We start from the raw sequence: 27406 nt of genomic DNA, 5'->3' as shown, positions 1-27406 counted from the left end.
TTAGTACCCAGGCAGAAGCTAGCAAATGTTTTACTTTCCTTGATTAAAATAATTTTACATTATATAAATACTCTTGCCTTGCTTTAGTTTTGCAGCACTGAAAATTGTTAAAGTGATGTTTCCTTGGTCTCCACTTGAGTACTAAACAGTTTCATTTCCATTTAGCTTCATTGCTCGTTTGAGTAGAAATAGAAGATTAGGAAAGGAGAAGTAAGTAAACAAGATTTCCTTGACCAGAGGACTTTCAGATTCATTTAGTTTATATATCTTGGCTTATCAGATGTGAATTCTGTAAGTTGTTCTAAGACATCTGGAGGGCACCTGGCTAGTGAAAGGTAATATAAAAGATGAAGGAAAACATAAAACTAAATCCTATCTTCCTAGCTGCTACTTTGCAAAAGTAGTAAAGAATTTTGGGGAAAAAAATATCACCAGAATTTGTACTTTCCGATCTTGGAATGTCTACAGATTGTAGATATTGTAATGTTAGCATATAAGTAAAGCCCACAGGAAATTAATACTCTTCAAAATTTTATAACCACAGCATGCTTGTGCACAAACCTCCACTTTCTTGAGGCCATCCATATTTGCAAAATGAGTATTTGTTGCCAGAGCTCCAGCAGTGGCAATGAGATCAGCTGTGGACAAGAGTTGGGAATTCTATTTAATTGCCAATAGGCACGGCTTTCCTCTTCCCTCTGTGCAAACTTTGCCTGCAAAACTGACTCCACAAGATGTACTGCAGGCACTTTCTCCATTATTTCAGGAGATGATTGCTACACAAATAAACTGTTGTACATGGAAATGTGTAGGTTCCAGCTGGCAAGCAAAACTAGCAAGTTACTTTGTCGGACTTCTGGGTGCCATGGTGCCAGGTTATCATTGTGTGCGGGGGGGGGGGGGAAGCAATATTCTCCAGAAGTGTGCTCTGATGTTACTTTTGCTTGTAAAACTAACACAAGCTATGGGGGAAAGCCATGGCTTAATGGCAGAACTCATGCTGTACAGGCAGAAGATCTTTCTTATCACAGAGCAAGACACTTTCAGTGGTTAATACATGGTTAGCTGGGAAAAAAAGGTCTTACTCTGTATGAAATGGATCCATTGGATATCCTTTTTATTAAAGTTGTTGTACAAGTTAAGAAAATCTTGGGTTTATGTAGGATTGGGTTTATAAAGCAAATACATGCATAAAATGGAAGAGAAGTACAAACAAAAGATTAAAGCATTGATTCGAACAGCTAGAGGTTATTATTAGATGCCTTCCTCGTGTTCTGCAGTACACCCTATCATCTTTTCCAATGAATGTGGTCAAAATGACAGAATAACATATTAGGAAAAGATAGCCAATGTCTTCCCCTTTCAGTTATTTTGTTATTATGTATTCTGATTTGGATTTCAACTGCTTATATTAATATATTCTTTATTCAAATAGAATAGAATTCTTTATTGGTCAAGTGTGATTGAGCACACAAGGAATTTGTCTCTGGTGCATACTAAATTACTTTGAGCAGAACTTTAAAAATTGTGTACAGGTTAGAAGAAGTTTATGTAGAAAGACAATCATAACTTGATTGGAATTAGTAGTAGTTGAGTACCAAGAGGTGAAACTGAAGTGATATCTGGAGAAGATCCACTTAGAATGAGCCTGCTGTGAATCCTATCAAATAATACTATTGCTTCTTCGTTGGACATCATTGTCCACATTTTCATGAAGCATGGGACAGAAGTTATGCAAAAGGACTAATTAGACTAGGGGTGAATTTCAAAGTCCTGTTGGAAGTCATCTATTTCCTACTGGTGTAAGATAAGGAAAGGAAAATATGGATATAGCCAGTGTGGGGGTGAGAAACTATTTACTTCTCCTCAGAAGGCTTAACATGTAGGAGGAGTTCTGGATTCTGAATCAGGGTTCCTCAAAAATCTTCTTAGATCTGTGGTGTTCAACTCCCAAAATTACCCAGATAGCATAACCTTGGTTGAAAATGTTGAGAGGTGACATCTATGTATCTAAATCTAATCATATCTGTTAAGTCTGGAGAATAATGGCGCTTGAGACGAAGCATTTCTAACAAGTCTTTATTCTCTGCTTCCAATCTACGAACAACCCGAGCAGAGGCACGCAGGCCTCTATTTATACCTTCTGATCCCCGGGCAACTTCAACCAATGACGAGGCGGTCTTTTCCCGCCTTGCGCATGTGCGCAAGGCCGGCACCACTCAGTCTGGTCCCGGGCAGCTTTTGCAAATGCCCGGGACTCTTGCAACGTCCCGAGCCTGCTTTTGCAGGCTCAGGACACAACAATATCCATCTTAGGAAAAGTTGCCCTAAATTATGTATATGGGGAAGCCTGCAGTTCCGAGTCTGTTCTAGTCCTTCATTGAATAGCGGAGTCAAACTGGTGATTTCTTGACATATTTCTTTAAATCTTATAAAAACAGGAATGATATTAATGGTAGAGCCTTATCCCATGTCATGAAGAAAACAATGAAAAAATTACATTCTTTCATTTTTAGCCAAATTTTTTTTAAAGAAAAATGCTTTTCCAGTTTGTAATATAATTTGTGCAGGAACATAACTACATCATATCTTCTGTTGTTGAATTGAAATTCAGTTCTGGATAAAGTGGTTGAAGTCTTCCATAACTTTCTCTGCCTTAATTTTGTCTTGCAGCTTCCCCTTGTCTTGATGTTCCAGTAGAAGACAATGCTGTGCACGTCATTAAAGTGGTATTTTTTATAATTTTAAAAATATTGTTGCCTTTTTATTATTTCTAATCCAATGGAATTGCATACTTTCCTTACATTATTTATTTATTTAAAGTGAATGTACTCTTTTAGACAGAAGATTCACAGAACATCTTAAGACAATACTTGCTCTATCAAGATGCTCTATCTTAAAAAGATGCAACAAAGGAAGGAAAAAATTTTTTATAGAAAAGTTAGCACCATGTATTACTCTGATTTTGGTATTCTTTCCAACCTTTACTAACAGTTGTTATAGGAGGTACCTGTATTGTGTTGTTGGTGATCCTGCCTGTTGATGAGTACTTTTGTATTTCAGGTCTCTTACATCTATATAGGTTAGTATGTCACGTTCCAAAAACCAAGAAAGACACATAGCGATTCTTCCAACAATTTCTTTATTGTTCCTCATCTATAGACAGAATCTTGCCAAACTAAGGCAGACTACTACCTACATGAAGGATATACTTTGAGAACTATTAGGGAAAGGCTGTCTTCACCCTCTTTCTCTCACATAAACTATCTGAACTGAGTTGTCTCTTATTTCTCTGGAATGCAGACCTTCCCTCCTGGAGTCCAGCCTATTACATTCCATCACATGGTGTGTGGATTGGAAAGCATAAGGTCAGCGTTGTATGCTTTGCTCTGGAACTTGTGACCAGAAAAAAATAACACTTAGAATGGAATACTCAGTAATAAGCCAATCCACTTCCCAACTGCTCTCCCATAGAGATGGAGGTAACTGTTTTTTGGAATAGCTATATAATAGCCTCCAGCTTGATCCACCCATTTGTGCATTCATCTTTCTTTTGCCATCTTCCACCACAACAAATGTGGCTATGCTCTGTTCAGTTTTTGGAGTTACTGTGCCAGTAGACAGATGGGCAGAGTTTGAGCTACTTTACTTAGTGTCTTTCCAAACTTCTTTGAATTGAAAAAAAAATGGTATATTTAATTAAAATAGTCTTTTCAAAATTACACGGGAAGTTTACTTTAATCTCCTTAATACTAAAATCTTTCCTATTGATTAATAAAATGTCAGGGATGCCTGATTCAGTTGTGCCTTTCTCCATGACCTGAAAGACAAAGTTACCACAACAGAAATTATAAATTTCCTAGAAGGACTATGCAAGGCAGAATCAGTCTCCCAAAAGATGTTTCTGTTATCAAAGTCTCCCATGCTTTCATTCCTTTTTGAAAATTCTGTAATGTATAGTTGGAAGGCATTATCCTCATGAGGAGTCTACATAAAACATGGAAAATATTTTTTTATAATTCAAACAAAAGGTTTGCCTTTCAAAATTCTGCCAGACTCTTTCAAGCCAGCCATAGTTCAGCAGAACTGGAGCCTAGAATGCCTTGGTTGTTCCAGATTTCAAATCAAATAAAATCTAGATGGAGTGACTAGACAAAGATGATGTGTGTTGTCCTTTCTCCTCATATTTAATCAAGCTCCACTTCTTAGCACTTTCCCTATTTATGTGCAACACTCAGTCATGTGTAACACAAAACTGACATGACACTTTTTGCCTTTATATATATCTGTATAGGAATATCTTGAAAATGGGCCCTTATTTTCAGAACTGAAATTCTACCAACGAGCTGCAAAACAAGAACATAGTAAGTCAGGCAACAGAACTTTCCTAAGTCAAGCTACCATTAATACTTTTTCAGGAATAATGGCTTGAGAACAATCACTTGGGAAAATTCAACTTTTACTTCAGTGTTACTTTTAGCAAATATACTTTTAGCAAATATACCTGTATATTCATTTTAATAACATTGTATTCTGATGTTTCCAAAAACCATGATTATGTTTCATTTTTAAAAGAAGCTGGACAGTTTAATGAACCTGTTTTCTTCTCATGTTTTCTCAGTCAAAAAATGGATGAAGCTGAAACAACTAACATTTTTAGGCATTCCTGTTTTCTTGGGAACAGGCCAAGTCAAACATCTTGGTAAAAGGTAAGGAAGACATTACAATACAGTAGAGCTGAACAAGAATTCTGGGGGTAGGGAATTTTATTTGTCCTTCCCTGAAAGAAATGAGGAAACTTTAGGATAATGTGGAAGGATGTGCTTTGCATAACTGCCAAATCAGTTTATTTCACTCATATACATTTGCTTTTGTTGTTGACTTTTTATGTAAGGCAGTATGTTTTCATTGTTTTTCTTTGTGGTCATATTAGTTACAGGTTTATGGTGATGGAAAGATTAGGAGAAGATCTTCAAACCATCTTTGAAAGAAAAGGGAGAACATTTGACAAGGAAACTGTTCTGCAGATTGGGATGCAAGTGGTAGGTATGAAACCTCAGAGTAAATCTGGGATGGGGATCAATGGGCCTTTGAGTTTTAACTACTGTCTTGCATATGTATTTTTAAATGATCTTTGTTTAGTTTTGCTTGAAAGAATGACTACAAAGGAGAAGGACTTTCTCCATCCTTCTCTTCCTCTGCTGTAGTGATTTGAAACTAATTAATTAAAACTTGAGCTGAGCTTCTGCATTTCATATTTAAAAGATCTTTTTAGTCTGTCATGACTTACATATATTTTTATTACTTGAAATTTAAAAATTGGCAAAAAAACCTGAGCATTTTATCAGTAGTATGGCACCAAATTTCAGTGATATGTTTTCAGAAGGTTCTGGAAGTGGGAAGAAGGGCTATTAGTTTCTTGGCCCCTTCTAAGTGATTGTTCAAAATATACTGCCAATGTATTATATAGTTGTATGTTTAATCAAATAGTTTACTTTACCTATTCACTCTGGATTAAGAAATATGTTTTTCCTTCAAAATACAGGTAGTCCTCAACTTACAACAGTTCATTTAGTGGCCATTCAAAGTTAAAATGGCACTGAAAAAAATAACTTATGACCATTTTTCATATTTACGACCAGTGTGGCTTCACCATGGTCAGTGATCGAAACAATTGACTCGTATTTATGACGGTTGCAGTGTCCTGTGGTCATTTGTTCTCCTTTGGCAACCTTCTGACAAGCAGAATCGATGGGGAAGCCAGATTTACTTAACAACCATATTTCTAACTTAAAAACTGCAATGATTCACTTAAGATCCGTGACAAGAAAGGTTGTAAAATAGGGCAAAATTCACTTAACAAGTGTTTTGCTTAGCAACAGAAATTTTAGGCTCAATTGTCAATTGTAAGTTGAGAACTACCTGTAATATTTCTCTTCATGTATTTAATAAAACTTGTTAAACCTTTAAGTAATCTTGTGGGGATGACTGTAATATAAATATCAATACTGGTTTCCTTTGTAACACAGTCTTTCCTTGCCTACTAGCTGGATGTCTTGGAATATATTCATGAAAATGAATATGTACATGGGGATATTAAAGCAGCAAATTTACTTTTGGGCTACAAAAATCCACATAAGGTAAATAAATATATCCCATATACATACATTTTATTTTTCGTTGTTAAATGTTCCTTGATTTTGCAAAAAAATCAGGACAGTGTAGACTTAGTAGTTGCTTAAACTACATGCATTGTTGCTAAGGAGAAGAAAGCATGAGGGTTTGTGTTCTTATTCACATGAAATTCACAGTCCAATTTTCAAACTGTTATTCTGTGTAGTGGCTCAATGAAGTGATTTGTTACCAATATTTTAAAAAACTGAACCTTTCATGCCTTTAGGAATTGAATGCCTTGTTTATATATGTGAAATAAATTGCTCTGTGTGCTCATTTTTTAATATAGATGCATTGAAATCAATATGAGAAAATGCATGTACAGCTAATTAGCATATTAAAATGCACATTTTTCCAGTTGAAAAAGTATTTCACATCTCTTTACCTCTTTCATAGCTGACAAATTGAGAGGATGCTGCTGGTGGTAAAATCTAGTGTCAAAGGCATCCATGGTTGCTGGCTAATTTGCTTGTGGCAGATTTATTGAAAAAACTTGACTTGCCCCAAAAAATCACAATGTAGCCTGATGGGTTCAGGAAATTCCTGCCTTAAAAGAAAGTATTTTTCATTGAAAACCTTTAGGTGGGAATCCACAGATTCAAAGTTCTCAAACTTCATTAATTTCTGTAGCCTCTATAGAGCAACTATGACTGACTCAGATTCAACCATGTTATTCCTAGTTCTGATTCTGATTGCAGCATAGTCTTTAATAACTTATATTTATTTTCAAAATGATGGTTTCAACAAACTCTGTTGAATTACTGTTTATGAGATGCTGATGTTGGGTTTTATTGTATTAAGTCTATCGGACAAGATTCATTTATACTTTTAAATGGGAGAGAACCCTGTGGACATTAACATACACTTTTAAATATAGAATATGTAGTCACTGCTTTTATTTTGCTTTAAGATAAAGGAAATTATTTTACAGAACTTTACAGAAAATGGTGACAGAACAAGCACAGTTAAATTTTGAAGTGTACAATTAGGCACTTAAGTATGTTTTGCAATGTAAAAAATTATACGGTACAACTGTGAGACTTGTGTGCTGAGTAATTCCTGCAACTTCAACAGAGAATGATTTTGGGACAGCTGGATCAGGCTCCCTGCTTACAAATGCCCCAGAAGTCAATCAGAACTCCTTGCCCCCAGGGATAAATACTTTGGGAAGATCAAGTTTTACATCTTGTGCTGCAGTTGATTGCCGTTTTACTGCTAATAACACTGTCATTGAGTTCTGCGGCCTAATTAAGTTGGCCTCCTAATACACTGGTGATCCAAATTTATTACTGTGATAACAAAGCAATATATCTCATCAGGTTTATATGGCAACTACATTGACTAAAAAAAAAAATGAAAGGTGAAATACTTCCCATGTGTTTGTAATGTTTTTCTCCCAACTGTTTTCTACTACCCTGTGGATACTTTGCCTTTAAATATTGTGAGTAAAAAACTTGAACATGGATAATTGAGGCATGTATGTGAATATTTAAAAACACATATTTTGGTTTCCCGGAGGTCATTGAGGAGCTTTTATTTAGAATGTGTTGTTTGGAATGCTTATTGTATAAACAGGTAAGCAAAAGGGCAGGAGATTTTTTTAGTGTTTTGTGTATGAATATTCCCAGTAGTGCATTTTCCCTCCAATGGATTTGAAGACATTTTTTGTATTTGTATTTCAAGCCAAGGAATTACAAACTTTAGGACTATTAATAGTAATTGGCTATTGCAATAATACCAAAAAATGGTTATAATTCTCTTACTACTTAGTGCTATGCAATAAAACCAAGCATATGTTGTTTTATAATAATCTAATCTGATAAGATTGGTGCTTGTGGATTCTAAAGATTTAACTTGGATTCTCTGTGCATATAAAAAATTCTCACTTATGAAGACTCTTTTTTCTATTGAGTATTCCAGAATATGTAATAGAATAACAGAGTTGAAAGGGACTTTGGAGGTCTTCTAGTCCAACCCCTTGCTCAAGCAGGGCACCCTATACCATTTCAGACAAATAGATATCCAATCTCTTCTTAAAAACCTGCAGTGATGGAGCACCCCCAACATCTGAAGGCAAGCGCTTCCACAGATTAATTGTTCTCACTGTCAGGAAATTTCTCCTTAGTTCTAGGTTACTTCTTTCCTTGATTAATTTCCATCCATTGCTTCTTGTCCTGCCTTCAGGTGCTTTGGAGAATAGATTCACACACACCCCTCTTCTTTGTGGCAGCCCCTTAGATATGGGAACACTCTTATGTCACCCCAGTCTTTTTTTCCAGAGAGACTTCTACTGTTTTCTTGGCTGTTAAGCTCAAGCTCAATTCATATGTGTTCCACAAAACACAGCAGTGTAATATGAGAAGCTTTCCTTCCCTTTATGAAAGAAAGTATAATGCAGAGGACTATTAATGAATGAGAACATTTTGACAATTTCTAGCACTGTTATCCTGTAGCAGAGGGAATGCCTTGCAGAGGAAAATCAGCTGTTTTCTAAGAAGCTTGTTTCTCATGACTAATTTTCTTGTTAAGGCACTCTTTAATATCTGAAGGTATGTCATTTGAAAGCTACTAATCCGTTCCAGTTTTTGTTATTCAGCTTGAGTATTCTGTAACTGTGTTCTGTTGGGGTAAATTGAGGGATAGTTGCTTTGTATGCCAAGAGTTCCGGATTCAATCCCTCATATATCAAGGTAGGGCTGAAAAAGCATCTAGACTGAAAACTCAACTACTGTTTTTATAGCGGCTTACTTTATATTTCATGCAAAGCCTCAAAATGATCATAGTTTGTTGACTAAGTCATAATTGGCTGGGTTCACATAATACATTATTCGTCTGTTATGATCTATAGACAACAGTGACTGGATTTACACAACACACTAAACCAAATCTAAATTAGCCACTTTATGGCTTAGGGATATATACATGAACATATACATTATAATACATGAATTCAGTATCAAGAATAATGAATTTGTGGAGCCCTTGCTCTAATCTGGTATAGATCTGTGTCCCTTAAGTATCCACAACAGTTGATCTTCGCCTACTTCCCTTGAAAATAAAAATATGTCATTCTGCAACTTCCTAGACTGCTGATTTCCTTATCTACACTGCTGTAGGAGTGATGTCATCATCATCTTCCCTTTAGCCTTAATATTCCTCTCCTATTCTTGGTAGATTAGGTTAAATAATTACTCCCTTGTACATGAGATAATTATATGGAATCCTTTTGTTCCATGCTTTAAATTGCTTGTCATTTAAATTTAAATTATGGGTGGAGTTTGTATGGGCTTGGGTACAATATATAACAAAACCCTCTCCATGTCAAAATTACACTGAAATTAGGCTGTGTCTTGAATTGATAGGCTCAGTAGTATAGTTGCTCCAGTCAATTCCACTAAGTTGTGTTTTCTGTCACATTGATTTGATGCATTATTGTCTTCTGGCTTGGCTGGGATGACTACTAAGCAAAATGAATCCACCAGAAAACGCAAGAGCAAATGGAGGCAGTCAGGCTGATAGAGCTTTTTGCCTTGTCTGAGAATTCCAGATGCTGCCTCCAGTCTTCAGTCTTTGTATCATAATCTGTACAGGTCTGTTGGATGAGACATGCACTGATATAATCTTTAAAAAACTGTCCCATGAAATAAGAGTACCATGCTCCTGGTGCCACATTCTCAATATGCATAGAAGATGCTGCAAGAAGAAATGATATTTTAAACATGCCACTTCAGCCATCCCAAGATTGCAAAACATGCCTGAAGCCCAGAGAGGAGCTAATCGTTTTAATGGAACTGGTTACAAGATAACTTGTAGAGATCAGAGAAAGAGCATCAAGAGCAACATAAATTAAGAGCAAGGTCATTTCTTGTAATGCTCATATTTTTTAGGACAGGAACTTGTCTCTGAGGAGGACACAAAAATAGCTAAGGAGGGATACAAAAAGTAGTTTTCTTCAGCATAGTAAAGGGTAAAGTAGAACTGTTTCCCCTTTCCTCTTTCCCAACTCACAGCACCCACATACTGGCTGTGTGTGAAAACAGTCATTTTCAAACTTTGTTGGGTATGTAAAGTGTAAGGATACACTCTCAACTTTTGCTAAATAGTTTCCCATTAAGGTGCAAAAGTCATTTTAAAGTTCTAAGAAAAATCATTGTTGAATTTTGCATTGTTAAAGTATTTCCTTCATCATATGTATTTGTAAATGTATCCTTGATGGGTACCATTTTTGCCCTACATTAAGAGCCATATAATATTTATTTATTAAATTTATATGCTGCCAGTTTCATTCATCTACTATCCATTAATGCTTTGAAAGACTTCATTGAATGAAGGTACAGCAATGGTGTAAAATTAGAGGGACATATGCAGCCCACAAAAGCTTTGAGTGCAATGCTCAGAGGTCCCCAGAAGTTACATCTAATTGTAACTTTTAACATGACAGAAATACAAAATTATCAAACACGAGAATATATTTAATAAGACATACCTACATAGACATCATGTTCTTTTTTGAGGCAAGTAGAGTTATACAGTAGCATAGAAAAACTAAAAATAGTAAGCGGAACAAATCAAAAGCAAGAGATAAGAGAAAGAAAAGGAAATCTTAATAAAGTTCATATTGACACCATTTACTGTATCCATTCATACCTTCCATCTACACATACATCAATTCATAAATTCTTTTTTTTTCTTATCTTTTTCTTTTTTGAGGATCTTAACAACAGTATCCAACCCTGACTTCTTTGATACTTTTTAGAATAGTTTTTCATGCTTGGTCACTAACTTTGGTATTGAATTTATTATTACTACATGTCTCTTAAGTGATATATTCATATCACTATTCTTATGTAAACATAATCAACTCTTTTGAATGCTAATTGATGGGATGCAGGCAATAGTGAGCTGTTGTTGTTTTGGTGCTTTCGAGTCAACATTGACTCCTGGGCAAGTCCTGCAGTTTTCTTGGCAAGATTTCAGAAGTGGTTTGCCTTGCCTCCCTCCTAGGGCTGGCCCAAGGTCATTTAGCTGACTGAAAGCCTAAGGCAGAACTAGACCTCAATTTTTTGGATTTTAATCATATGCCGTATGACTTATCTACTATATCAAAGTGCTTTCAATGCATTGGTTTGCAAGGTATTATTTAGAGATCCTTGCTTGCATGGAAGAGTATGCACACTCTGGGCTTTGGTTGCACATGCAACAAAAAGCCCAAATTTTGCCAAAACCGATCATACTGTCCATATCATTCACAAGAAACATTCCATGTTGTGTAGCTATGACTAAAGTAATCTAATGTACTTTTCTCTTAATTGGTTATATTATATTAATTGAATGTTGAATGAAAGGGAATTACATTACATTTTTGGCCTGGTTCTTCATCTCTGCTCTGTTATTTAAAGAATAATCTTTGAAACACCATTCGTAGCTTGGTCCAATAAGAGATGCACATCTGTGATTTACTGGGGTATAAGTACAAGTGAAAAAAGTGATACTTTTCTATAACATTTTTTTTTATTTCTGACATTCCATTTGTATAATGCATACTTCCAAAATCTTTATTTTTTGTTTCTTATTATTTTGCAAAATTAACCTGTGGAATTTACACGAAATACTGCAACGATCACTAACTTGGATGGTTTTAAAGGAAGATGGGATAAATTCTTGAGAACAAGTCTGTCAAGAGCTGTAGTCTTAAAAAGTCTAAGGCAGGATCCCCCTTGTAGACTTTAAAGTATACAGCTGTTGTTCTACCAAACTAATAATAGTGACAGCAGGCTTTATTCACCCTGATGTAATGGGTGAGGCTAGAAGTTACTAAGGAGGAAATGCTAATGTTGTCTTTGAGTCGTATGCTTCTAAACACCAATTGCAGGGGAACAATGGTAGGAGAAAATACATCTCCATCTTTTACCTGCAACAAGTTGGCTTCTGTGAAAAACAAAATATCATACTAAGATGGGTATTTTCCTGATCTGTCTGAATTATTATTGCCCTAATTCTTATAGTGGATTGAAATATGAAATATGAAGTGCAAATAGAGAGTATACTTCCTTCAAAATTTGATGTTATAGATGTGGTAATGGAAAACATTCCATTGGAGAAGTAGATGAAGAATATGCCTAAACAGGACTTTTCTCTTTCCACACTTGGCCATCTGTTCCTTGTTTCCAACTCTTACTCTGTCCTACAAACAGAATGTTTTAAAGCAGTGTTTCTCAACCTTGACAATTTTAAGGCATGTGGACTTCAACTCCCAGAATTCCACAGCCAGCAATGCTGTAAAGTAAAGGTCTTGCATTCTGTGATAGTTTATAAGTTTAATTTTTTTTATTTTATAATTCTATGTTTATATGTTAATATTAACATGTTTTTCTATTAAATAGAAAAATTTAAACTAATTAAAAAAGAAAATCCTATCATAAATATATTAAGGTGATTTTTCTCACTGAATGTAAGTGCTATAAGATAAAAATAAGATGTTAAGAGGCCAGTTGGTATTGTTTAAGTTTCTGTCCTTGGATTACTGTTTTGTTTTAATTTTGCTTTTTCCTCCCCCTCCGCTTATGTCCAATTCTTGAAGACTATTTGGACAAGTTCCTGTGGTTGCAAGGTTTTTCAAAAGTGGCTTGCATTGCCTTCTTCCTAGGGCTGAGAGAAAGTAACTGGCCCTAGCTGGCCTTGTGCTTAAGGCAGGGCTAGAACTCACTTTGTCTTGGTTTCTAGCCTGATGCCTTAATTACTACACCAAACTGGCACTCTGTTTTGTTAATCTCTGCCAAATCTAGGTGTTATAGAATCCACCTTTTTAGGATGATACTGTCTTCATTTTGGGGGATTGTAATGTCTTAGAAAATTTCTGAAAAACATCCATTCAATTGTAGAAAGCTGTATTCCTCTATAATGCTTTCTAGGGAGGAAATTGGTATGTTAACACAATGGGTATTTGTGAAACTTTTTCTTGTGTTCTTGCCTGTAGCTGAACCTATTTTGAACTTGTTGCAGGGCTGGCTGTTGAAAGCTGGGATCTGTATGTGAGTGTGTTTTGTGAGGAGGAGGCTCCCATAAGCAGCATGAAGAAAGATAAAATATATATTGCATTTTATGATGTCTGGATGCCCACCTGGAGAGACAAAATGTGATTTTATTCTGTATTACTTGGAAATAAGGCAGCGCATAGAAGGCACACAACTTAGAAGGAGAAAGTAGCTGTTAATAGCCCCCAGATGTACATATTTTATCCTGAGGTGCAATTTGGCTTAATAAAATGCAGATCTAACAGTGTCCTTAAGCCACCATTTTCTTCTGGCTTAATTAGAAAGGTTATACTTTTTCAGAGGACGAAAGCATCATTCATGTCTCTGCTCATGTCTTCCAGGTTTATCTTGCTGATTATGGACTCGCCTACAGATATTGTCCCAGTGGGAACCACAAAGAATATCAGGAAAATCCTAAAAGGGGCCATAATGGGACAATGGAGTTTACCAGCATAGATGCACACAGGGGAGTAGGTTAGTTTTTTCATCTCTTTTCCTCCACTCCCCCTTCCTTCTCCCCACTTTCAAACACTTCAGAAATTACTTGCTGAATTTGTGAAACGTGGAAGCAGTGTTGGGTCTCAGTAAAGCTGAAGTGGATTTTGCATGTGATAACTTTCTGTCCTATTAAGATGAATATAATTATTTGTGCTATTGTGAAAGATAAACCTTTTTTTTTTTTTGCAAGCATAGCTCCTGAGAATATTTCTGGAGTTTGCACTGTGTGCTCCATAGGTTAGAAGCCAGTTCCATGCTCCATTTGGGTTGCCGATCTGTAAAAAGAACAATTGATGGTCTGAATGACAAGCACTGAACCATGCAACTAGAAGTCTCTAATATTACTTTTATTTATTCAATATATTTACCTCCCTTTTTTTCCGGAAGTTCAAGGCAGTTGAAAATACTCCCTCCAAGTTTTATCCCACAGCTACAGCCCCTAGATTAGTCTGAGAGATAGTGATTGGCTGTAGGCATGAATAACTAAACACACATATGTAGAGTTCAGAATAGCTACTTTATTCCTTCTATGCCTATTTCACAGGAATCTCCCCAGACTGGCAGTTTCTGCCCAGGAAAGCCAAGATAAGGCTCAAAGGCATTGCTCCCTTCTGTTTATGTAATGAGTCCAGATTAATTCCCCACTTGAATCTTCTTCCCAACTTGGGTGATTTCTCCCCAACATTGGCCTGAATTTCTTTGATATCTTTAACTTGGGTCTTCCCACTTCAGCAAAAGAGATTTTACACAGTGTGGTGCCAATTATTGTGGCCATGCTGATTGGGGACTGAGAGACTTGTAGTCAACTACAATTGACCCTTATATGCATGAAAGCCTACATTAAGTTGATCCTTAGGCCACCTGTCTTTTCTTTTCCAAGTACTCAGTGACTAAATTATATCTTTATGAAATCTCTTGGTACGGTAAGTCTCACTGCCTAGCTAGTTTTTTTATATATTTAAAAGTTATTTTAATTAAAAATTGGAAACTGACATGTTGAAAAGCACCACTCTCTCATATCATTTTTTCACTCTTAGAGGACTGCTAAACTTCCTTAGAAAATCAAATGGGCTGTATAAAGATTATTAGAACATATAAATAAGGATGGCTGCATCCTACTGACTGATTGGTTATTTATTTACAGGACTTATATGCCACTTATCTCATACAGTGACTTTTGTCAGCTCATGACAATCCACAAAAACATGGTTAAGAACAAAAGTACTCTTTCCTGCCAGTTCAAATCTCCTTGCAGCTCAACTCCCATCCTATCCCAATGCTCAGGGGAACAGCCACGTCTTTAAGCCCCCCCAGAAGGCTAATTAAGGGTAGGGATCCCTCTGAACTTGGATGGGAGGCTGTTTCAAGGGGCTGAGGCAGTCATGAAGAAGGCATGCCTCCGGTGTTGCATCAGGTGGGAACATTTAAAAGAGAAGACCTGGTGTTGAAAATTCACCCATTTATCCCAGGGTGTGTGGGGGGGGGCAATAGATAAGGAAGGGGTAGGATGGAGTGCTAGAGGGAAGTAGCTGGTAGCATACTGTACTTGGTCATGACAACCTCTTTTGAACAAATAATTCCCCTCTTCCCAGAGCCATTTTGTGCAAGAATCCGCAGTATGCTTTCAAAATTTCAAAAGTATTTATGAGATCAAAAATGTGGGGATTCCAAAAGTGGTTTGATTGACTGAATTTGTTTGAGTTCACATAATATGCTACATTATTGTTCATTGAATGAGATGTTGTCAAGTACATAACAGATAGATATTATCTGTGAAACATAGACATTGTCTCATCGGCAGTTGTGGAGGAAAACTGGTTTCCTGATACTAATACTATTTCTATTGTTCTTGTCAATGGATTTGAATTCTAAGGCAACCAACAACATAATAAATTAAGAAGTTTAAATACAGGTCAGCCTCATTTTACAACAGTAATTGCAAACAATTTCTGTTGCTAAGCAAAGCAATCGTAAAATGTAATATCATGTGTGTCATTTAGCAATGGAAATCGCAACACTTCCAGTTGCTGTCATTAAACGAATCCTGCAATGTTGTTAAATGTGAAATGTCACTATTTGCGATCACCTGCTGGCTTCCCTACTGACTTTGCTTGTAGGAAAGCTGGTGAATAAAGGCGCAAATGGTGACCGTGTGACCTTGCAGTGTCGTGATTATGAACTGTTCGCCAAACACCCGGATTGTGATCACATGGTCATGGGATGCTGTGACCATTTTAAGTATGAGGAGCAGTTGTCATTTTCACTTGTTCAGTATCATCTTAAATTCAAATGGTCATTGAACAGCCACTGAATGGTCATTAAGTAAAGACCATCTGTATATGTGGACCAGCTGAAAATGCACAATATCACTTCTGAAATATATGTTAAAGGACTATAGCATTTACACAAAGCTTCCAGAAAGTTAGAATTTAGTCACGTTTCTAGAGGACAAGGTGGAGAGGTAAGCTTCCCTAGTGGGGATTGTTTGTATACTTAGAGCCAACAAACAAGGCTGTTCCGCAACCAGAGTTAAATAATTTGATATAAAGCTTCTCAGTGTGTCCAGTATACACAAACAGTAGGAGAATGCATCTCTTTCAGATGCTGTCTCCTCCCTGACTAGTTTCTTACTTCATACCAAACATTCAACCACAAAACTTGCTAATCTTACAATCCATCATTTTGCTCTTACTAGACGTGATGATTGTTTCATTTACTTCTTTATCTTACACTGAGTCTGTGGGCAAGATCGGTCTTTCATATTAAACCAATTCTATTTCTCTCATTGTTCTATAAGCTATGTGAAGTGTTAACTTTAAAAAAAAAACTTTTTCTGGTAGGCTTTCATATATCTTACTTATTTAAACTCAGTTTGATGGTATTGGAAACACATTTGCAGGTAAATTACATACATAGTCCTTTTATTGGGTATTGATTGTACTGCCTTGCATTCCAAGGCAGACTTAATTCAACAATTCCCTAATTAGTTAAAGTCATAACCTGTGTCTTGTATTCATTTACCATTAATTAAACCTCAGCTGTTTATTACACTGCAGTCCAAATTCAATAGCCAGCCCAAAGAGCCATACAAAAGGAGTGGAAGGTCAATATTGAAAATATATGGTATGGCATAGGTGTCCCTCTCCTCCCCCCCCCTCCAGCTTGCATTGCTTGCAATCAATAATGGTCAATGCAACACGACTTTCTTAGTTGCTATGTCAGCAAGACACAAAGTCAATTCTCATGTTATGCTAGTATGAAAAAATAAAAGTGATTATTGGCAAAGTTTGACTTTTCTTTGAGATTCTTGGTCTTTTTCAATTCTACCTAGAAATACTTCCTGCTGTGCCTGTATGACATTATCTGTTTCTTTCTTCATTGTCCACCTCTGTATGACTTCCTTTAACTGTCTCACATTCCAGCTTACGTCAGTGTAACTCAAATTTTTTGAACTTCAACAAATTTCCAGCTAGCAAGTCACTCGTGGTACAAAATGCAGAATTTCTTTCATGTCCCTCATCTTCTGCAGCTCACTTGAAGGGAGGAGGGAGGGGAGTTGTTTCTGCAAACATTTGTAGTTGTTAATAGCTCCTGAACTGTTATCTTAAACTAATACTTTCTAAGGAGTTTTACTTGGTGCAAACAACTATGTATTATTGCTTTTTCTATTAAAAGGACCATTGACCATGTAATGTAGAAGGCCTTGATAATTTGCCAGCACTGTTAAGACCTGCAGTCATTTAAGGCTGATCATTAGGAAAAATGAAATGGGACTCTTGTGCCTCTCTGACGCTGAAACAATTGCACTGTTTGACCTACCAGAAGCATTTTGGACTAAAGAAGCTGTAATGACCTAGCAGTTCCTGACCTGGACAATGGGGATAAAGAGAATGAGAATCTATTAAGCCTATTGATGCTCTGCTGTTTTTTACTGTTTGTTTTTTTTAGAGCTGGGGAATCATTGTTTGCTGAAAAGCAATTTTATGCAGAATTATTGGATGAAAAATAGGGATTTGTAGCCACTGGTTGGGTGGCTATCCCTGTAGCACAAGGGGACTCTATTGCTTAGTTCTCAGACAAAGTTAAATGCATTTGCATTATAGATTCTAGTTCTGTAGTCTGTAGTGTTATTTAATGTGTTAGTTTGCAAAACAAATAGTCCGTGTATCTTCCAGGGTCTATGCTTTTGAGAGCTAAAAAATATTTGAGCAAATAGATTTTAATTGTGTAAAATGTAGCATTCTCAAAGTATCAAACCCTGTGCGATATTTAACATTTTGAAATTTCATGGCAGAGTATTTTGTGAGTTGCTTGTTCCTAAATTTTTCTATTGAAAATGTTTTAAGTGAAAAGCATTCTTTTATATGTGGAATTGGGTTTCTGCAGAATAAGATAGGATGACAAAAGGGTTAAAAGGCCTTGTAGAATCACAACCGGCATGTTTATTTTGTTATAGTTAAGTCCCTACAGAGAAGTTGTTCTATATTTTAAGAAAAAATTGGGTATGCATTCTGACAAGAGAACATTCCCATAGTGAATGGGAATGTACTTCTTCAGTGCAGAAGTCATTTTCTTTCTCTTTCTGTAGTTGTAAGCAGTTAAAGCTATAGGGAAATATGATGTATTTTAAACTCTGACTGCAATTTGGAGGTAGTTTCTTATTTTAGCTTCTAAGGGGATAAAACTCTCCAACAATTTTTCTTTGTGGCAGTAGATATTAATAATAAATATTGACTACTTTCAAATCTATCTACATTTAGCATAACTGGGAGGTGGGGCATGATGGATCAGCAGTTAAGATGCTGGGCTTGTCAGCTGGAAAGCTGATAGCTCCAGTTTGACGCCATGGAACAGGGTGAGCTCCCGTTACACACCGCCCTAGCACCTGCCCACTTAGCTTTTTCCTGCTTGTTTCTTGATAATTAAAGAGAATTATACCTGTATCAAGCATGCCTCTTAAAAAGTAGATAAATAGGTACCACTTCAGTGGGAAAGAAACAGCATTCCATGGGTTTCAGCGTATAGTCACTGACTCCTTCAGCTAAGAAACGGAGATGAGCACTGCCCCTTAGAATTGGACATGACTGGACAGGGGAAACCTTTACCTTTACTTAGCATAACTAAAGTAGTGCAAAGAAAATGCTATAACCATCCACGTGCTATGGAAGCAATCTTAGAATATGAGCTTTCTTGATCAGTTAATTTAACACCAACTTTGTGGCTTTTCTCCTCTTACCCCATTCTGAGATTATTCCTTTCCTACACTGAATCAAACATACAACTCTCATTCCTGACTGTACAGTTGAAGAATTCTGTGTTTCAGAGGAGGAGTCGTGGCCAGTCCTATCATAGGCACAAGAAAGCAGCCACTTAGGGTGATGAACGGGGGCACAAGTACAGTCTCCTTACCCTGCAGCAGTAACTTCCTGGAGCCATACTTTATCAGTTCTCAGGAGGGTTCTGCCATTCCAATTGGATACCCTGTAGGATAGGAATCTCTCTGGAGGGGTGTGAATGGCAGGAAAGGATGTTGGAGGGAATGGCAGGGGGTGCTAGACTGTTCCTGTATGATGCAAACAGAGCACAGTTTTTTAATGCAAACAATCCCACTCAAATCACTGGTTTACATAAGTAACAGTCCTGTGTGAATAATGCTGGGCTATATGGATTAACAGATCAGCTTATTATATGATGCCCGCCTATGTTCCTAAGATGAGAATAAAAAATATTTCTGTTCTGCATGCACAACTAAGGTTTGTTTGGCCTTTAAAGCAGAATTATGACTATCTTCTGACAAATACAATAAAAACAGCTGAAAACTCATAAAAATGCTGTTTAAGTAATAAACATTTAGCATTTCTTGCTCCTATTCCTCCAGATTAAATTTCTTGTCCTTAAAACCATTGCTCTAAGCAACTATACAATTGGCTTATTTTTATCATGGAACCTGACTGCATTTTATTGAGCATTCATTTTTTGAAATGTTGCACTGTGAAAATAGTGTTGCTTTTTCCTGCTTGTTTCTTGATAATTAAAGAGAATTATACCTGTATCAAGCATGCCTCTTAAAAATTTGTTACATTGTTAGTAGTGTTAAAAAGTAATATTTGGGTCAATGCTGTGTATGGATTTTTGTAGATTTTCTACTCAGTGAGGCATGCAGTCAATACCTAATTTCTCAAGAGATATACTGCACTCAGCGTATCGAGCTTCTTTTAAATACTCTAGGCTCTGCGTACCAAGTGCATAAGACTGGTTTTAATTTGCCATCATTGATGGACATCAGAGGAGTATGAACTGTCTGAATTAAATTTGTTCCAGCATGTGTATATCAGGGCAGAATGGAAGGTGAGACAATTCAGGTGCCGTCTGTCCTATTCCGTTAACAAATGAATTACAAAACTGATGTTAGCAGCTTTACTCTTTTTTTAAAAGAGCTACAAATCAACATCTCATTATGCTTTTATTAATTTGGGAAAACAGCACCAAAGCATGCTCGTTCGTAGCTTAAAATACGAATAGGGCAGTTCCATATATGGGGTTTAATATGAAATTCAGACTTATACTCAAAACCACATTCGGTCATGAAGCATCCAAGATGGAGATGCCTTTGATACAGTCTCATGTAGTTTGAGATAAATTTATAATGAGGATTTTTTTTCTTTGTATTATTTCTGTTATAAAAAATGTACAGCGCAGCTTACAAAATTAAGACAATAAATAAAATGTAGATTATACACAGGTTTTTGGAATGCAGAACAACAGCAAAAAGCAGATTAGAACTGGCACAGCTGTTTTTTTAAGAGCATATTGATTAGATTACTACATTGACTAGACTAGTAAATCAAAGTAGAAGCACACTGAATAAATATCATTTTTAAAATATTTAAATGTTGCTTTTCTGGGGCAGGGACTGAAATGCAATATACATAACAAAAACTGTATAAAAATAACTAACATGTTAAGATGACAAAGGCTACATAAGGCATTAAAATCAGTATTGAAAGTAAAAAAATGTATGAAATTTAAAGAGAAAAAGAATGTACTGACTAAATTCAAGCCTAACTCATTCTGTCATGAAACCATTAGATGGCCATCGCCAAAATTTCTGGCTCTCTCTGGTTACTTTTATTTTGTTACTGTAGGTTAAATTCTACTTATAGAAGAAGCTGTGAAAGAAATTTGCTTAGCTAAATGAACTAACCATTGTATGTCTTGCCTAGTAGTATGGTTGACTGGAAAATATATTTAATTTAATATGTCTATTTATTACTCAATTTATATCTTGCCTTTCTCTTATTTTAAGGCCAATGTTTCTCTGCCTCAGCAATCAGTACCTTAGTGTACTGATCAGGGAATTCTGAGAGTTGAGGTACACAGATCTTAATGTTGCTATGGTTGAGAATCACTGCTATAGAAAGCCTTGAACAGTTAAAAAATATTGAGAGTAAGACACAATAAGGTTAATACAATGAAAAACAAAGTCAAAAGATTGGTGAAAGAGATGTATTTTAACATCTTCCTGAGCGGTGAGAGAATGAAGGCCAAGCAGGGAATGTGCTGTGTGAATTAGTGGTCAGATGAAAAACTTCCTTTCTAAAGTACTTAATGAAGTTCTGGTAGGAGAAGGATCTTAAGAAGATCCCCTTCTACTGATTTGAGTAACAGGGCAAGTTCATAGTAGAAAAAAGATGGTCCCAGCACCTTAAAATAGTGACCAGTATTGCAGATCCTCTAATACAGGCATCGTGATTTCTCTTCCACCAATCTGCAGCCTGGCCTATTGCATCAGTGACAATTTCCCAATTTTTTTCAATGACAGACCCATAGAAAGCACACTGAAGTACTCCGATAGTAATATAACTTTATTGATTAGTCAATTGACCATATCAAAATTATTGAAGTAGTCAAGATTTGTTATACCCGAAGCATGACTTTTAAGACCAATTCTTATTCTGTCCTGGTTCAGAATGTTTATATATGAATATAAAAGCTACCTATGAAAAAATTGTGAGTTGCTTTATGAGTGTTGTACAAATATCTGAGCTCTTTTTTTATTCATAAAGTAACAAAGTTGTTATTGGGGATACAATGAAAATGTAGGAAGCCTTCACTTATGGGAGATGGTGAGGTGAGAGTGAGAAGACTTGCAGAGTGGCCAGTTGCATGAAGTGTAACATTTGCTCTGCCAGTCACCAACAGAGAATTGTGTGCCATTCAAAAATATATTATAAAATATTTCACATGTAGCCGCTTGCAGATGAGAAAATTTCATACTTAATATCAGAGACTTTTTGTATCACAATTGTTTCTCTATCTGCTTGGTCACATGGCAGAATTTATAATAGGAGGTAGAATTTACCCTTCCTCTTTCTTGGCCAAATTTTGATCCCTGTGAAGGAACACTTACAGACTGATGTTATCAGAAGGATTGCTGGGTGTTTTAAAGTTTTTTCCAAGCTCATTTTTTCCCCCACTACTATGCAAGGCTGCACCTCATTCCATGCAAGGATTGCACTATTTCTGAAGCTGTTGCCAACATTAGATTGTTCAAGCTTTAATTCCAGGAATGGGTCATGTGTTAAACTCCCAGCTCTATCCCTGGCATCTAAAATGAAAGCAAAATGGGATTGAAGTGGCCTCTGCTGAATGCATAGTACGGTTTTACTTGTAGGCTAAAACGAACTCTTTAGGTACTTGGGAATCGCCTTGTGGTCTAGGATTGTTCATGGGTTGCCCACTCAGCTGGGCAACTCAGTGAGTGGTAAAAATCCCATCACTCTCTTGAGCAGTGCGTATTTCATCTTTCTGTACGGGGATAAGTAAAGAGTAAATTTAATGCAATTTTTATGCATAAAGCATTTTAAGCATATTTGGTTTTTTGAAACATGCAGAAAATCATCATGAAGAAGCAATAGTGTCCATGCATGGCACTGAAGCTTCACTTTCTTTCTATTTTCTTTATATATCCCTTCCTACAAAGTTGGCATGCTAGCCATCCTATCTCGGAGACATGGTCAGTTAACAGAAACAATTTGTTTTACTGGGCCATACATTCTTGACCGATTCTTCCCTGTCACCAATCAGGGCCAGTGTTTTAATAAGGGCACATTACAAGTTAACACCTAACTGGGATGGGAGCATCTAGCAGGTTTGGTAGTGATTGCAGTCCACTTAAGTATAAGGAGTGGATACATTTTAATCACTATACACGTCCTTTCCAAGCATAACTCCAGAGCCAAATGTTGACTTCCACAAATACCCTATACACACTAAAGACTGGACAACCATTTGTCTGAAATGGTATAGGGTCTCCTGCTCGAGAGGGGGTTTGGACTAGAAGACCTCCAAGGTCCCCTCCAACTCTATTGTTCTATGTTAAATTTAAAAGCAAAAGTCCTCAACATGCTGAATTCATTGCCACTTTTTGGGATAAGATAAAAGTGGATTATAATATGTAGAAATTGAAAGCGTATCATTTATACTGTTAAATGGTTACCATACAACAATATTTATTTGGCTTAGAATTATTCAAGAAAACAAGACCATTCTCCAAAGGAAAAGTTACGCAACCAAAAATAAACATTCTGCATTTTTAATTTCACCCATTTTAAAAATAAATTATTTGGGGGGAAAACTGTTGCTCGTTTGAAAATACAGTGCTTATTTTTCATAGTTCCAGTTGAAAAAGCCTATTTGCCTACAGAAAATGACCATAACCTGATTCTAAATGAAAGTTTGCTTTTTGTTAGCAAAATATAGGCTTGCAAAAGTGTTAGATTATAGAGAGGGGCATTTTTCAGACATGAAATTATTCAAATTGTCACTTTGTTTATGACATCTTAAAATGATGTAACGTGTTATTTTCTCCTCTTCCATACACAGATTTATCTTTTCTTAAGAATAAAAATTGAGAGCGCCAGTAATTCTGCTTCTGCACATTTTACACATCTTTTTTTCCAATATTTGCATTATGGTTATTTATTAATATTTCTATTGAAAGAATATTTTAGCCTCACAATATAAAGAAAAGCAGGCTAAAACAGCACAATCCCTTTGGCATATAATATGTTACAGAATATGCTCAGAAATGAAACTTCTTTTTAGAAGAAGGAAACTTAATTCAAGATAGCAAACTGACAACACAGTTTGTGTACTCTAACTTTCTATTTGTCATTAAATCAGCTTATGGTCTTGTTTCTTATCTTTAACAGTAATATTTAGTATGTATATTTTATCAGAGTTCTATTGACTATAGGAAATAGCAACCCTTTTTTCTTTTTCCCAGAGATTGAAGAATTTAGAAAACATGCTAATTTCTAAAATATTGTGACTCTATAGGATAACCTGAATATAAAATAACAAGGAAAATGGATTTCCACATCTGGAAAATCAACAATATTTTTGGGTTTGTTGCGTATTTACAGTATTGGGAAAATTGAAATGATCTAATGTTTCACTTTTGAAGCTACAGAACACAAAGTGACCGGACATTTACTTTGAAGTAATTATAATATGACACTTTCCTTAGATGATAGCTGAGAAATATAATTTCCGTAAGTGTGACAATTCTTGTATAGGAGATTAGCAATGATTTTGCCATGTCTGTAATACCTTTTTTATTAATGGTTTGAGTATTGTTAAGTGATTGTATTAGGACAGCACTTGTAGACATAGATGGGAATACAATAATTTGTTAATTTTTTACTATTGGAATTCAACTAAAATGCTGCAAAGGAATTTGTATAGGTGGAAGATTGATTTTGTTTATTTTAATACCCACAAGCAATTCTTTTGGGTTTGGACAAAATTAAAACTAATTTAGGATAAAAAAGACCTTCAAGATAACCAAATAGTATCCTCCTAGATTGAAGGGAATTTCATAATCCAGTAATTGAACAGCAGTTAATATAAAGAGAACATGTAAGAATGTATGTCCTTTCATCATAAAAAAAAGAGAGCTGTGCATATGCGCAGGAATGGATTTAGTTCTATTAGACTAGACTTCCATATTCTTTAATCAAATATTGTTTTCAGGGGTGACTCTAGAAATTTTTGTAATTAATGTTCATGATATAGAACTTGTTGGGTCAGTGTTGGGAACAATTTCTCTGGGCCATCAGTTTTTTGCAGCCTCTTCCATCTCATCCTGGATCTAAACTGTCAGATTCTTAGTGCAGAAGTACAAATTGGAAAAAGCAGGCTTTTTTGATATGGAGACTTGCAGATATCTTGGATTATAAATACTGTCATTTCTACCAGGCAAGGATTTTCTGATTTTTGTAGTGTTATCCTCTCCCCATTTGTTATTGCAATGTTGAGAACATATTTTGAATGTATGTACAATGCATACATTCATGCAAATACAGAATCCTTTGTTTAGAATTTAGAAAAAAAATATTGTTACATGTTGCTCTGTGTGTGTGTGTGTTGCTTCTCTTGTAACCCTAGCTCATGAGTCTAACTAATATCTCCTTGATTCTTATTTTATCTTTAATAGAGTGTTTAGATGCATGTTGCTAGAAAGAGCTATTGAGAAACTTACATATCTTGAAGACAGCTAGTGGCTTATATACTAGCTCTGCTAGTACATTCTACATACCCTAAATGGTTTCTTTTAATAATTTGGAAATAAAGCTAGATTTAAATTGAATGAACACTTCAGTCAAAAAGAGCCCAGGGATTGATGATTTCAAGCTATGTGAAAGCATTCCTGTCTCTTTGTGCAGATGTTGCTGCTCAAGTTGTAAGCCCACTAGAGGGCACTGTTGTCATGCTGTCGGCCATCAAGCAGCTCTGGTTTAGTGGAGCAGGAAAGGCCATCACTGTTTAGTCTGCTCTCGAAGGGTCTCGGCATGACCAATGTGGACCCCATGGACTTCCTGGAACATGTGTTAGCAATTTAGGAGCAGACATTTATTTCTTTGTTTTACTGCCTGGCTCTTGGAAAAAGTGTTGGTGCCGGGTTATGGGCTGTCTGGATCATGTCAGAGGCCATGGGGATCAAGTTCATGTGACAGGGCAAGCAAAGGGATGGAGGAGGTGTGGAAGCTGCCCCTCCCCAGGAGCAACAAATCGCTGCCTGTCTGTGGATTGCAGCCAAAAGACAGGCCGTTTGGAGTTCCTGGGACAGCTGAAAAAACACTGCATAATTCGGCCCGCTTCCCTCTTTTGCTGAACCAGTGCGTTAAATTACTATAGTTTTTATTTTATTTTTATTTTTTTAAAAAAAGGTGGTGGTGATGGGGAAGCTAGCTCAGTAATAACTTCTCTCTTCTCCTTCAAATTCCCAATTTAGCACCATCCCGAAGAGGGGACCTTGAAATCTTGGGCTACTGTATGTTGCAGTGGATGTGCAGACGTCTACCCTGGGAGCAGAATTTGAAGCATCCTGAGGCTGTGCAGGCTGCAAAAACAAAGTAAAAAAAAAGTGTTATTTATTTAATTACATTTTCTGCCCTAACTCTGCAAAGCAGGACAGGTTAAAAGAATGGGGTATATGTCTGTGCAGGGATCACCTTTGTAATGAATCAATTCCTCCTCTCCCCCCCTCCCCCCTCCAAAAGGAAAATCTCCTTCAGCAAATCAAAGCAAACCTAGGTATTAGCTGTATGAACTAAAATAGATTTGTGGATGGAAAGCATTGGCCCCTAAGTTACACTTCTGAAAGAACTGCAAGAATACAGTCAACATTAACTGGGGTTATTGCTCTTATTTTAATTAATATTTGACCCACTTTTGTAAAATCCATTGGAAGGCAAGCTTATTGTTGAGGGAGTCAAATTGCTTATCTCTCCTTTGTATTATTTATGGTAAAGGACAACAGCTGGCAACTCTAATGAAGGTGACAGTAGAAGGTTCTGCTAAGCTGCCAGGAGGATAACAGATTAGACTTTTTCTTGAGAAAAAGCACAATTTTTTTGCAGTTGTCGCTTTACCAACAAGCGCATGTGGGCCAGACTGTGACCAGATAACAGCAATGCATTCTCAATCACTGGAAGGGAACCCATGTATGGTTGTGCTTGTGTTAAGCTCCAGATTTAATCCCTAATGAATGATTTTTTCTTAAACAATCACAGCCTAGAGACCTCCTTTAATATCATAACGTTGATAATGATATTCAGTCTAATTTTGCTGCAAAGGTGCTCTGTGTATTCACCTACACTTGGATCCTATTTGTTCTCCAAGGAATATATTCTTATGAAGCTTTGGAAACGTTCAAGGATGGGGGTCAAATGCTGTTACAACAATATTGTGAGATGGCTAATTCTGAGCAACCCATTGCTTAAGTCTATCCACCCTAACTCCCATCCGTTTTCCACTACTCTGTAGTGCATACCTCTTTCACTTAAATAGATGAAACCAGGCTGTACAACAGTGTTTCTATCTTACTGTTTTGAATCTTGGTGTTTTCAATTTTTAAAATACAAACTAACCTCTGAATATAATACTGCAGCAAAGTCTCATTGAATACAACCGGACAATTATTAGTTACAACTACAATATTCTATTTATTTGAAAGACTTTGTATAATTATTACACATGTTTGCATGTGGCATTGATTAACTATTGGATAATAAAAAGGTTGTTGATAAGTTGTTGTAAGTTTTATTTTTAAGGTCTTGATACCTTGCTTTTTAATGCAATGTTATTGTTCCCGTTTATTTCATTCTTTTTAAAGGGTATTTTCAGAAAGGCCA

The 27406-nt window shown here is 36.2% G+C and overlaps 1 protein-coding gene across 1 annotated transcript in view; it reads left to right on the top strand.

The window, feature by feature from the left end:
• VRK2 (VRK serine/threonine kinase 2) overlaps nucleotides 1–27406 on the top strand; it is a 58103-nt gene that overhangs the window by 9688 nt on the left and 21009 nt on the right. Inside the window, exons 4-10 of the mRNA XM_029287190.1 lie at nucleotides 2674–2729; nucleotides 4295–4364; nucleotides 4622–4709; nucleotides 4934–5042; nucleotides 6048–6140; nucleotides 13550–13682; nucleotides 26005–26125. Of these exons, the coding sequence (XP_029143023.1) occupies nucleotides 2674–2729; nucleotides 4295–4364; nucleotides 4622–4709; nucleotides 4934–5042; nucleotides 6048–6140; nucleotides 13550–13682; nucleotides 26005–26125 (670 nt within the window). The remainder of the gene's footprint in view (nucleotides 1–2673; nucleotides 2730–4294; nucleotides 4365–4621; nucleotides 4710–4933; nucleotides 5043–6047; nucleotides 6141–13549; nucleotides 13683–26004; nucleotides 26126–27406) is intronic.

This window comes from Protobothrops mucrosquamatus, unplaced genomic scaffold (genome assembly GCF_001527695.2).
Source record: "Protobothrops mucrosquamatus isolate PMUCROS unplaced genomic scaffold, P.Mucros_1.0 scaffold_256, whole genome shotgun sequence".
Classification (NCBI taxonomy): domain Eukaryota; kingdom Metazoa; phylum Chordata; class Lepidosauria; order Squamata; family Viperidae; genus Protobothrops; species Protobothrops mucrosquamatus.
This window is presented reverse-complemented; position numbering and strand designations above follow the sequence as displayed.